General features: G+C 41.3%; 1 protein-coding gene across 1 annotated transcript; it reads right to left on the bottom strand.

The window, feature by feature from the left end:
• Positions 1 to 13,967: 13,967 nt before the first annotated feature.
• On the bottom strand, positions 13,968 to 14,405 carry LOC138891989 (uncharacterized). The gene has a single exon (XM_070175681.1). The coding sequence runs from the start codon at positions 14,403 to 14,405 to the stop codon at positions 13,968 to 13,970; it is 438 nt and encodes a 145-aa protein (XP_070031782.1).

Below are 14,405 nucleotides of genomic sequence, written 5' to 3' on the forward strand. Positions count from 1 at the left end.
GTTGCTTATTTGAGTCATATGTGCCCTAACTGAAATTTGTTATCTCTTCTATCGTTATGTTGTCTTTTCCCTAACTGCTTATCTTCATTTGAAGTTATAATTATTTCTTCTGTAATTTTTTATCCTTAACTAAGGCTATGATTTTATTTATACTGCTTATCCTTAATTGATGTTGTTGTGTCTCTTTCGTACTTGTCCAACCTTAAAAGAAGTTTAGATATCCTATATCTTAGTTGACTTATCCTTATTGGAATTAAGGACTCGTGATATCTCCCTCGTTGTTGAATTGTACTTTGTGGGACCGTGGTTACATATTATTTCCTCCTTTGTTGAGTTGTTCTTATTATGACTAGCATTCTCTATTGTGGCTACTCCTTATGAATTAGTTCCTCCGTTCCTTTGAGTTCTATAATTTTTGAGTTGATTTATTTGTTGTACCCTTGTATTAGTGTTATTGTTGTTGTTGTACTTGTTGTTCATGCATATTTACTTTGGGACTACAAGGCAGTACCTCAGGAGAATCCCATGTCTTGCATATTTACTTTTGGGACTACGATGTGGTACCTCGGGAGATTCCCTATTGAGCATTTACTTTTGGGACTACGAGACGGTATCTCGGGAGTGCCCTTTATTGACATCTCTTTGTTATGGGGTTTCACGAGATTTCTGCCGTGCTATTGTTATTATTGATATTGCACATACGGGGTGACAAGGCGGGATATATATATGTGGGTTGCGCATGTGGCAAGACAAGGTGGGAACATTATTATGCACGTGTAGCGAGACAAGGCGGGCATTTACTTTACTATTGCACACGTGGAGAGACAACGTGGGCTATGTCAGGGATTGATTTGTGATGGCCTGGGGGCATTCTTGTTGTTGATATTTGTGTAGTGGTACACTTACCAGTGTGAGCTTTATCTTGTGAAAGTTGTGAGAAGACATTCTACGTGATGTCCGTTCTTTTCCCTTATGCTCACTAGCTGGTATGAACTATGTTAAGACACTTGCACAAGCATACACGTAGTTAAGCACTCTTATCGGATAATAGGTTTCCTTGATATTGTTGAGTATAGATGCACACCCTTGCTTACTTTCCTTCTATGTGAGAATGGATCTATTGGCACGTGAGTCGTCAGTGCGGTTATAAGGTGTTATGAGGGCACAAGATGCCAAGTGTTAGGGTTCAGGTATTGAGACCCCTGAGTTATGATTGTCCGAGGTTCTGTACCTCGTGGAGTTTGATGACTAAAACCTGATGTAAAAGCGATTGTAGTTGCTGAGTTATTACTTGTCCTTGCTGTATTTGTGATTCCGGATTTAGGTTGTGTTCCATTCACTTTTCTGTGTCATTTTTATGGTATTCCGCCGATACTTGTTGTTTCCTTTCTTATTGCCATTACTGTATTGTGAGCCATATTACATAGTCTTTATGTAGATATCATATTTCTGCTATTCATATACTTTTATTTGTTCAGTTTATTAGACCAGTGGGTATCTTGACTGTTCCTCGCCAGTACTCCACCGAGGTTAGTCTTGATACTTACTGGGTACCGCTGTGGTGTGCTCATTCTACACTTCTGCACTTTTTGTGAAGATCCAGGTATTTGTTCTTTAGCAGTTGTGCGGGTCGTTGCTGTGGAGACTCAAGGTAAACCTGCTGCTGCATTCGCAGGCTTCGGAGTCACCTTCAAGTTTTCGTTTTGCACTGTTATTCTTATTTTTGGACAGTTGTATTTAGAAGTTTTCTAGCAAATACTCTGTAGAGCTTATGACTTGTACTACCGATTTTGGGAATTATAAATTCTTATAAATAATTCCATATCAAGTTGTTAGATGTTATTTATTATGGTTGTTATTCAGTAAATGTTAAGCTTACCTAGTCCCTAAGACTAAGTGCCATCACGATACCCAACGGAGGGAAAATTGGGTCGTAAAAAGTTGGTATCAAAGCTCTAGGTTCATAGGTGCTACGAGTCATAAGTGAGTTTAGTAGAATCTTGCGGATCGGTACGAAGACGTCTGTACTTATCTTCGAGAGGCTACGGAACTATTAGGACAGTTTCACTTCCTTCATTCCTATCATACGAGGTCATTGATCTCGAAGTTGAATTTTTATCATTCCATTCTCTCACAGATGGTGAGGACACGAGCTGCAGTTACTGATGACGTTACCCCGGGAGCAGATGTCGCTAGGGGCAGAGGCAGAGGCTGACGAGGAGCATGCGTCGCAGCTAGGACAACAACCAGAGCAGTAGTTGAGGATCCGCCAGTAGTTCCAGTTGGAGGGCAGGTACCAACGGCGCCTGCTGTTACCCCCGGACTTCAGGAGACCTTAGCACAGTTCCTGAGCATGTTTGGTACATTGACTCAGGCGAGGTTGATTCCGGTTGCACCAGCTATTTCACAGACCAGGGGAGGAGCTCAGACTCCTGCCGCCCACACTCTAGAGTATAGAGTCCATGATGGTCAGTCCCAGGTGTCATGGCGACATAGCCTACAGTTCCAGTTCACCCCGTGGTCAGGGCAGCAGCATCTGCGGAAGAGCAGCTTAGACTTGCAAGGTTCAGGAAATATGTCCCTCCTGCTTTTAGTGGTTTGGCTTCAGAGGGTTCAGTGTTCAAAGATGTTCCTGAGAGAGTTTGTACCTCAATCCCTTCGAGATGCATGACGTGCGGAGTTTGAGCAGCTGCGCTAGAGCACTATGTCAGTGTCAGAGTATGTTGTTAGATTCAGTGATTTGTCCAGATATGCACCTCCTTTGGTCGCTACAGTTAGAGAGCATGTCCGTATATTCATTGAGGGGCTCAGGCATGATATTCGATTTAGCATGGCTCGGGAGTTATAGTCGAATGTTTCATTTCAGCAGGTAGTAGGGAACGCTCTCTGAGTAGAGGGCATGTAGGATTAGGAGAGAGGAGACAGGTGAGGTAAGGAGAGAGAAGACAGGGAGGCGAAGAGGCCTTATAGATCAGAGAGATTTTCTGGTCCTTATTTTGGATGTAGGGTACGACATGGTCGAGGTAGTGTGGGTCAGCCAGTTCAGTTTGCACTTCAGGCTTCGCACAATGTTTCAGGTGCTCATGGATCTCAGTTTACCCGTACCGCACAGTTCCCACAGCCACGTCAACAGAGAGGTTGCTTTGAGTGTGGAGATACCAGCCACAGGGTGAGCGATTGTCCTGGACTCCGGACATGTATGTCACAGCGGAGTATTCAGGCGAGTAAAGGGCACCCAAGAGGGGAAGACCCGACCCGTTGATGTGATTCATATAGTAGGCTTGAGGCCACTGCGCCAGATGATGTCATACAGGTATGCTTTTGATTTGTTACAGAGGGGCACCATTCGTATTTTGATTTGGTTATGCTTATCTGGGCAAGTTTCCCTATTTGTTGTCCCACCTATGGGTGAGTTCATGACCTGGTATTATGTTTATGTGTTTGCCCCTTTTGGGAGATTCTATGAGTGATAGCCATGTCTATCATTATTTTAATTCATTATTGAAAGTTACAAGACTAGAAGTGAATTCATGTTGTCTATTATGGTAGGTTTGATGTGATTCCTGAGTAATTTAGTTACGATTTGTGATTTGATACTCTACCGAGGTGAGAGTTCAGTAAGTGTTGTGACTTTATTGGCAGAATTTAGTTAGTGAAAGATTTTAATTGGTATGATGTGTATTCGGCTTGTGATTCAGAGTTGAGGGTGAGACCCTCACGATTCCATGTGATTTGATATGTTTGAGTCAGGTTGCGTGCCGCGGTGGAAGTTATATCAGGATGAGATCCTTGTGATTTGTTCATATACCTTGATTCTTCCTTTTAAATTGATTCGTAGTATGGTACTGATAGAAAGTTATGCCTGTCGGGCTTGTTTGATATTTCCCTTATGTGTTTCTCTTTACATATTCAGTCATTTTCGTTTTGTGCTTCTTGAGTTTAGCTTGCGGGGTGTGTGCCAGGAGGTGTTAGTTGTGACTTGTTTATCCGGGTGTATAGCTATGAGGTCTCCGTGCTTCTTGCATCATTGTCAGCATTATGGAGGTTTGAAACGGGTCTCTAATGGATATGAGGCTAATTGTCGGTGATGGTTTTGATTACGGACAGCTATAGTAATTAGAAACATTATTATGAGCCAATGTGTGGCATGTCATGTTGAGTGGTCATACCGTGTGGGTGTAGGCATGAGTTGTTGCACCTGGTTGAGACTTATACCGGGTATGGATTTAGAATCGGGTCTTTTGGAGATGAATGGAAGGTGAGAATTATGACTCTAAGGCTTATCTGTGCTGGTAGAAAAGATAAATTACAGTTGAGATGGTGCCGTCATGTTTATATGGATTGGGGTGACATAGGGTCACCCGCGGGTGTATGTTGGTTATGTGCTTTAAGTAATTTGAAGACTTCGAGGCGATTCTTGGCACGTTCGAAGACGAACGTTTGTTTAAGAGGGGAAAGATGTAACAACTCGGCCGGTCGTTTTGAGAATTTAAGTCTTGTTCGGCGGCATAAGGCCCTGAGCAGCTTCGTGTTATGTGTATTGACTTGCGTGCATGGTTGAATTCAATTACCGGATGATTCAGAGTGATTTGGGACACTTAGTCCCTAAAATAGAAGCTTAAGCCTTAGGATTTTAACGGTAGTTGGAACTGTGTGGAGACGACTCCGGAATGGAGTTCTGGCAGTTCTGTTAGCTCAGTTGGGTGATTTTGAACTTATGGGCGTGTCCGGATTGTGTTTTGGAGGTCTGTAGCTCATTTAAGCTTGAAATGGCGAAAGTCAAATTTTTGGAGATTTTGACCGGAAGTGTACTTTTTGATATCGGGGTCGAATTCTGATTCTGGAAGTTGGAGTAGGTCCATAATGTTCAATATGACTTGTCTGAAAACATTTGACGTCATTTTGGGTTGAATTGATAGGTTTTGGCGCGGGTTTTAGAAGTTGGAAGATTTGAAAGTTAATAAGTTCGATTCATGGTGCGATTCGTAATTTCGTCGTTGTTTGATGTGATTTGAGACCTCGAGCGAGTCCGTGTTAGGTTATGGAACTTGGTTGTATGCTTGGACGGTGTCCCGGGGGGGCGAGGTGTGTTTCGGACGAGTTTTGGATGGTTTTCGTGGTTGTGAAGAGCTCTAAGTTCTGGTGCAATCACACCTACGGACCTTGGGCGCAGGTGCGATGGTCGCAGGTGCGCAGATGGAGGTGCAGGTTCGAGAAGAGCTGGACTTGGCAGCCTCCACAAATGTGGAGAATTTATGCGCATCAGCGGCTCCGTAGAAGCGGATTCTAGGGCGCAAAAGCGAGAGGAAGCTCAAGTGCGGTTTGGACGTGCGCACCTGCGGTTGCGCAGAAGCGGCTAATTATGTCGCAAGTGCAGTCACGCCTGGGCAGAAAGTTTATAACTAAGGGTTTGGCCATTTTCACCATATTTTGAATTTTAGACCTCGATTTTGGGAGCTTCTTTGAGGGTTTTTCAAGCAAATCGTTTGGGTAAGTGTTCTTCACCTAGAATTTAATATATTCCATGATTTTATCTTTATTTTTATCATTTAATTTGTGTTTTGAGTTGAGAAAAATGGTGGTTTTTGAAGAAAATTTTCAAAATGAAAAATCATGATTTGAGGGACGAAATGGTATCGGAATTTGATGATTTTAGTATGGTTGAACTCGTATCGGAATGGGTGTTCAGGTTTTGTGAAAATTTGTCGGGTTCTGAGGTGCGGGCCTGGGGGTCGACTTTTGGGTCGATTTTTAGATTTTAATAAAGATTGAGGCTTTATGATCCAGAATAGTTTGCTTTGAAGTTATTTTGGTTAGATTTGAACCGCCCGGAGGTCATTTCACCCGAGAAGTTCATTTTTGAGTATCAGTCTGTCTTCCTTGAGGTAAGTATCTTGCCTAACTTCGTGTGAGGGAACTACCCCTTAGGATTTGAGTCTTCTATGATAATTGTAGTCCGTGTACACGAGGTGACGAGTACGTGCTCGGATTTATTTGTGGAAAGCTGACCTTTTAGGGTTCTTAGGTCCTTGTATTCGTTGAGTATGTCGTTGCTCTCGTTATGATTACGTTTCTTAATTACTAGTTTCACTTATACTTGCTTTAATTAGAATTAATTGCTTCATGATCCGCCTTTGTTGCTTATTTGAGTCATATGTGCCCTAACTGAAATTTGTTATCTCTTCTATCGCCATGTTTTCTTTTCCCTAACTGATTATCTTCATTTGAAGTTATAATTATTTCTTCTGTAATTGTTCATCCTTAACTAAGGCTATGATTTTCTTTATACTGTTTATCCTTAATTGAAGTTGTTGTGTCTCTTTCGTACTTGCCCAACCTTAAAAGAAGTTTAGATATCCTACATCTTAGTTGACTTATCCTTATTGGAATTAATGACTCGTGATATCTCCCTTGTTGTTGAACTGTACTTTGTGGAACCGTGGTTACATATTATTTCCTCCCTTGTTGAACTGTTCTTATTATGACTAGCATTCTCTATTGTGGCTACTCCTTGTGAATTATTTTCTCCATTCCTTTGAGTTCTGGAATTTCTGAGTTGATTTATTTGTCGTACCCTTGTATTAGTGTTATTGTTGTTGTTGTTCTTGCATATTTACTTTGGGACTATGAGGCAGTACCTCGGGAGATCCCCTGTTGAGCATTTACTTTTGGGACTACGAGACGGTATCTCGGGAGTGTCCTTTGTTGACATCTCTTTGTTATGGAGTTGCACGAGGTTTCTGTCATGCTATTATTATTATTGATATTGCACATGCGGCGTGACAAGGTGGGATATATATATATATATATATATATATATATATATATATATATATATATATATATATATATATATATATATATATATATATATGTGTGGGTTGCACATGTGGCGAGACAAGGTGGAAACATTATTATGCACGTATGGCGAGACAAGGCGGGCATTTACTTTACTATTGCACACGTGGTGAGACAAGGTAGGCTATGTCAGGAATTGATTTGTGATAATTTGTGATGGCCTGGGGGCATTCTTGTTGTTGATATTTGTGTAGTGGTACACTTACCCGTGTGAGCTTTATCTTGTGAAAGTTGTGAGAAGACATTCTACATGATGTCCGTTCTTTTACCTTATGCTCACTAGCTGGTATGAACTATGTTAAGACACTTGCACAAGCATGCACGTAGTTAAGCACTCTTATCGGATAAGAGGTTTCCTTGATACTGTTGAGTATAGATGCACACCCTTGCTTACTTGCCTTCTATGTGAGAATGGCTCTATTGGCACGTGAGTCGTTAGTGATGTTATGAGGTGCTATGAGGGCACAAGATGCCAAGTGTTAGGGTTCAGGTATTGAGACCCCTGAGTTGTGATTGTCCGAGGTTCAGTACCTCGTGGAGTTTGATGACTAAATCTTGATGTAAAAGTGGTTGTAGTTGCCGAGTTATTACTTGTCCTTGCTGTATTTGTGATTCCGGATTTAGGTTGTGTTCCATTCACTTTTCGGTGTCATTTTTATGGTATTCCGCCGATACTTGTTGTTTCCTTTCTTATTGCCATTACTGTATTGTGAGCCATATTGCATAGTCTTTATGTAGATATCATATTTCTGCTATTCATATACTTTTACTTGTTCAGTTTATTAGACCAGTGGGTGTCTTGACAGTTCCTCGTCAGTATTCCACCGAGGTTAGTCTTAATACTTACTGGGCACCGCTGTGGTGTGCTCATTCTACACTTCTGCACATTTTTGTGCAGATCCAGGTATTTGTTCATTAGCAGTTGTGCGGGTCATTGCTGTGGAAACTCAAGGTAAACCTATTGCTGCGTTCGCAGGCTTCGGAGTCACCTTCAAGTTTTTGTTTTGCACTGTTATTCTTATTTTTGGACAGTTGTATTTAGAAGTTTTCTAGCAAACACTCTGTAGAGCTTATGACTTATACTACCGGTTTTGGGAATTGTAAATATTTATAAAGAATTCCATTTCAAATTGTTAGATATTATTTATTATGGTTGTTATTCAGTAAATGTTAGGCTTACCTAGTCCCTAAGACTAGGTACCATCACGATACCCAACAGAGGGGAAATTGGGTCGTGACACAATGCCTCTAACTCTGCTAGATGAAGTTGAGCATTCTCTTCGGACATGAGTCCTTCTTGGATTGCGATCCGCAATGATGGAATTTGTTGCTCCAGTGGAAGGACTGCTTCTACGTTATACACCAAAGAGTAAGGAATTGATTGTGTAGCAGTTTTGAAGGTTGTCCGATATGCCCACAAAGCCTCACCAATTTTCTCATGTCTGTCTCTCTTGTTCTTTGCAACAACTTTCTTCAAAAGGTTACCAAGTGTCTTGTTAAAAGCTTCAACAAGTCTGTTGGCGGGTGCATTATACATTGAAGACTTATGTTGCTTGAAATCGAACTTCTCGCACAGACTCTTCACGAGCTTGTTGTCAAATTGCGTTCCACTATTAGCGATTATGTATCTTGGTATGCCGTACCTAAAAATTATATATGACTTGATAAAATCGACAACTTTTTCCTTTTTCACCTCCTTGAGTGGAACAACTTCAGCCCATCTAGAGAAGGAGTCTGTAGCGGCCAATATGTACATATGTCCCTTTGATGACTTTGGAAGAGGTCCAACAACGTCAAGTCTCCATGCATTATAAGGCCATGAAGCTACAGTTGGATGAAGAGGCTCTGGAGGTTGGCGGATGTAGTTTGCATGAAACTGACACACTTGACATCTTTTGGCATGCTCCATGCAATCCTTCACCATTGTCGTCTAGTAGTAGTCCATCCTCTTTATGCGAAAATGGATCTTGGGACTAGATTGGTGTGCTCCACATAAGCCAGAATGTGCTTCCTCCATCGCTTGGCGAGCTTCTTCTTTGTCAAGACATCGCAAGAATAGTCCTTTAAAAGAGCGGCGAAACAATGTCCCCTTATAGAAGATGAATCGTGATGCTTTTCGTTTGATGTATGTTCTTTGTCGCGGATCCTCATGTAACTTTCCATGTTCAAGGTACTCTATCAGTGGTTGCTTCTAATCTTCTTCTTCAATCACTCGAACAGACGTATGACGGCTTTCGTTGATTTGAAGATCAAGAAGTTAAGGAATAACCCATCGATGACACACATATACCTTTGTTGACTCATTCGCCCCAAGTGCCATCGTCGTGGCCAAGTTAGCCAAAGCATCAGCCTTGCGATTTTCTTCTCTTGGGGCGTGTTTTATGAACACTTGGTCGAATCTTTCAAGTAAACCAGAAGCGATTTGCGAATTATTTTGTTTAATCTTAGCTTAGAAATATTAAAACTAAATATATTTTTAATATTTTATTGCCTTCGACTTGTCGTTTGCTTTTTCAAATTCTATCAAGATTTCCCTCCTCCAATTCTTTATTCTTTAAGAAAAGAACCTACGGGAAGGGGTCCAATTGACACATCTGAAGGAATCAATGTTGGACTTATTGTATCCTTAGAAATGGTATGGCAAGAGATCTTCTTTCTTCACATCGTAACTCCCCAAAAGTTGGTTGATGATTGGCTTAGAGTCGTTATAGATCTCCAACTGTAGATTCTTCATGTCTAATGCCATTTCGAGATCGACGATCAAAGCTTGGTTCTCTACGACATTGTTGGAGCATCTTTCACCTAAAACAAAGCAGAATGGTAAGACTTGTCTTTCTGGAGAGATCAACACAACACCTGCCCCCGCACCGTTATGACATGCAGATGCATCAAAAAACATTGTCCATGGTGGTAATTCTTCAATGAACAACACGTCTTCATTTGGAAACTCATCAGAAAGCTCCCATTCTGCCGAAAGAGGGTGATCAACTAGAAAATTAGCGAGTGCTTGTCCTTTTACAACTTTTTGAGGTATGTATGTGATCTCATATTGGTTAAAAAATATGGACCATCTTGCTAGGCGTCCAGAAACAATAGGCTGAGTCATCACGAACTTCACTGGATCTGCTCGAGAGATGAGTTTAATGGTGTATGCTTCAAAATAATGCCTTAGCTTCTTTATCGCACAAAGTAACGCTAAGCATATTTTCTCAAACGGTGTGTAGTTTAACTTGGCTCCTACCAGAGTTCGACTGAGGTAGTACAAGGATTGCTCCTTTCCTTCCTCATTCTCTTGAGCAAGTAGTGCTCCAAGTGAACGTTCTTGTGCCCCGATGTAGAGTATCAATGGCTTCCTAAGCATTGGTGCCCCTAACACAGGTGGTTTTAGCAAGTACCTTTTGATGCTTTCAAAAGCATTTTGACATGACTTATCCCAGTGAAATGTGACATCCTTCCTCAATAGATGATTGAAGGGTTGACACTGTCCGACCAGATTAGAGATGAACCTCCGAATGAATGCTAAGTTTCCTTGTAGACTGCGAAGCTCCCTCAAGTTCTTCAGCTCGGGCATTTTTTGAATAGCGTCAATCTTTGTGGGATAAACTTCATTTCCATGATGACACACAATGAAGCCAAGAAACTTTCCTGAGGTAACTCTAAATGCACATTTAAGTGGATTCATCTTCAGGTCAAATTTTCTTAACCTTTCGAAAATAATTTGAAGGTCTTCAAGGTGGTAGTGCCTATGATTTGTCTTCACCACTAAGTCATCGACGTAGCATTCAACTCTCCTATGAAGCATGTGGTCAAATATGTTTTGCATTGCGCGTTGGTAGGTGGCACCAGCATTCTTTAGACCGAAGGGCATCACTTTGTAGCAGTATATCCCTTTTGGAGTTCGAAAAGTGGTACACTCTTCATCTTTTGGAGACATTCTGATTTGATTGTATCCGGATGATCCATCCATGAATGACATAGCTTCATGCCATGTTGTAACATCAAACATGAGTTCAATAATTGGTAGCAGAAAGTCATCTTTCAGAAATGCCTTGTTTAGGTCACGAAAGTCAACACAAACACGTATTTGACTATTCTTCTTCTTGGCAGGTATAATATTCGAGATCCGTGATAGGTATTTCACCTCTCGAATAAATCTCGCCTCGATGAGCTTGTTGACTTTGACTTCAATTTGTGGTACTAACTCGGGTCAAAACATGCGTTGTGACTGCTTCACAGGGCATGCTCTACTCTTAATTCCCAAATGGTGAACGCCTACCTTAGGACTAAGGCCAGGCATTTCTTTATACGACCAAGCGAAGACATCTTTGTATTTAGTCAACAACTTGAAGTATTCCTCCTCCTCTTGAGTCGTAAGAAGCGCACTAATGAAGGTTAGGCGTGGATCTTCCAGAGTGCCTAAATTGAGTTCCTTAAGCTCATCTACAGTTGATTGCTCGCCATCTTCTAGTTGAGGGGGAGCCTCGTGGACTTCATCATTAACTTCAAGGCATGGGTTGTCTTCCACTGTTATGTGATGGGATATTTCCACGAAGTCTAACTTTTCTCTTTGACTTCCTTGGATGGTCGACATGGCTCCTTCCTCTTTATTTGTTTCTCTATGAGGCTGGCAAGTGTAAACAATGGTACTTATTTTCACCTTCAACGGACTATCTGTAGATATTGACAAAATGGACTTCCTCTTCATATGTGATGGGAAAGCACTACAGATTTCCTTGTCAGCAACATCACAATGACCTTGCTCATCATGTTTTGACAATATATTTCTAGATGATGGCTTCTTTGTAGTTCCCAAGAGACAAAAGAAAGAAGTCTTTGAGATAGCGGCCACTCCCTTTAGATGTTTGGGAGATATATGTTCACTTTTGTGACCTAGCCTTTCAAACACCAAGGCACGAGGTGTTGAGCCTCCAATGCGATCAAACACTGAAGCCCGTTGTTTTATTTTCTTGTCTTTAACTTCCTTCGTCTCCCCTGCCGAGGTGTGTTGCGATGAAGCTATCTCTTTGCCTCTCTTAGATGAAATTCGAAGAGGCTCTGCAAAACTGAATCCTAACCCAAACGTAGGAATGGTGACGTAGTGCCCTTGCTTTATCAACCTCATTTGGGACTCAGTAAGCCCGTGTATCTTTTTACCAATGACTTCATCTTTGAGTTCTCCTAGTCTTGATGGATTTGAGAAGTCGTAACCAGACTTTTCAAGTAATATGAAGGCCTTAGGATCAAAGTGCCCTTTTATTTTATTAGCTTGGAGATTGCCTTTAGTAGACTCACAAGTCACGAATGGGATTTGTGCAACTGGGATAGTCATATGCTCCTTCAGATGTCGGATATCTTTGTGACTTATTTCCTTCTTTGGAGTACATTCCTGTAACAAAGGTTGCCCTTTCTTCCGATGCTCACACGGAACATAGCAAAAAACTAGATGCTCCTTATCAGTCTTTGTCTGCATGTCACCTTCAGACGATGATAGCTTAATGGAGACTTCTTTAGTTCTCTTCTTAGGCAGCTTAGTGGTAGTCCATTGAGCCTTATTTTCTTCTTCTAACTGACATCAACTTTGTCAATTGATGATGGTTTCTCCACACTCGGTTCACAAGAATCTAGGTAGAATTTTGCATCTGCAAAGTATGATTCCGTCTCAGTGAAGGGATTGATGTCTGCATCAATTTTGACTATCTCTCCATCCCTTCTGTACTTCAGACATTGATGCAAAGTAGACGATACCACTTCATTCTCATGAATCCAAGGACGTCCAAGCAGCAAGTTGTATGATGTTTTAGCATCTATGATGTGAATCAAGGTGTTTGACTTCATCTCACCAATGGATAATCCTACGCGGATCATACATATGGCTCGTTGTCCTCCTTAGTTGAACCCTTGGATTATTAGGTTACTTTTAGATAGCTCATCTATAGAGATCCCAAGCTTTTTTAGCACCATCTTCGACCTGATGTTGACAGCCGAACCATCATCAACAAGTATGCGATTGAGTTGTTGTTCTCGAATGGCACCTATAACGAACAAAGGTCTGTTATGTGGCTTAGACCCCAGCAACAAGTCATCATCTGTGAAGGAAATTGTTGCACAACATGTGACAACTTTTCCGTTATCATGATATTCTTGTGTTTTCATTGGAGCAAGCTCATCGTTGCTTTCCTTTGTTTCATCAGTACTAGAAACTACATGAGTTGCACCAACATGACCTCTATGAAGGAATTTTCTAGGAAAACATTCATGCAATGTGATGGGCTTCCGGAACTTTGGCAATAAGGCATCGTTAATCTTCTTGCTAATAGAAGATTTGATAATTCTTGGTGGTTGTAGCTTATCTACATTGCTCATCATCGCTCTTGGCTTAGGAATTCGTAGCCTCAAAACTGCCTGGTGTTTTTGCTTCTTGCGAGTGACTAGAGTCCAACTCTCATCGTCATTGTCTTTGGAGTGATTGTCTAGCTCGAGTGAACCTTCAAGAGTTTTCCTTGGAAGATCAACTTCAACAGGCTCAAAACTTCTAAATTGTAAGAAGGCATTACTTGACATGTTCTGCAACCTTGAACACTTCTTTTCCTTGGGCGCTACACTTGCATGGTTTGCTTCTGCTATTTCATCCATATCTATAATGATTTTCCCTTCACTTACAAGAGCCATGATTTTCTCCTTTGAGATGAAGCATTTCTCTGTAGGGTGGCTAATGACGCAATGAAACTTGCAGTATTTCAGATCCCAACTTTACCAATTTCCTCAGGCCTTTTTTATTTAGGGAGATCGATGACTTTCTTGGCCAGCAATTCATCAAGGATCGTGGGTACATCTGAATCTGGAAACAGATAAACCTTCGCCTCCAACTCCTTCAAGGTTGGGCGACGTTTCTCCTCTTTGGAATATTGACTCGGGGTCTTATCCTCCTTCACCTTTTGCTTAGTCGTGACTTTCACAGAAGTTGCTTTCACTGCCGTAGATTCTTTGGTTTGATTCTTTGATGCAATATTTTTCTTAAACCCCTTCTGATCAGCAAATGGAGATGCTTTTCCATGGCTTGCGATGCTTAACTCCATGTCGTGAGTTAGTGTTGCAAGTTTTTAAAAAGTTCACGATTTGATCCCTTGTAGGATGTACAAAAGGCCCCAGTGCATTCCCTGAATGCACATCTCTACAACATATATTTCTAAAAGGCGATCCTTGCAATCCAAACTTAACGCTCTCCAACGATTGATGTAATCCACCACGGGTTCATCCTTCCTTTGCTTGGTACATGTCAACTCTATCATGCTTACAGTTCTTCGGGTACTATAAAAACGATTGAGGAATTCCTTCTCAAGTTGCTCCCAACTATCAATAGATGCGGTTTCCAAGTCAATGTACCAATCAAATGCATTCCCTTTTAGCGAACGAACAAACCGTTTTACCAAAAGGTCACCATGCATTCCAGTATTGCTACAAGTCTCGACAAAGTGGGCAATATATTGCCTTGGGTTTCCTTGGCCATCAAATTGATGCACCTTTGGTGGTTGATAATTGGTTGGCAT

Source organism: Nicotiana tomentosiformis, chromosome 5 (assembly GCF_000390325.3).
Source record: "Nicotiana tomentosiformis chromosome 5, ASM39032v3, whole genome shotgun sequence".
Lineage (NCBI taxonomy): Eukaryota > Viridiplantae > Streptophyta > Magnoliopsida > Solanales > Solanaceae > Nicotiana > Nicotiana tomentosiformis.

What these genes read in the sequence shown, in the direction of transcription:
- LOC138891989 (XM_070175681.1), bottom strand. Translation starts at nt 14,405, where the DNA reads ATGCCAACCAATTATCAACCACCAAAGGTGCATCAATTTGATGGCCAA.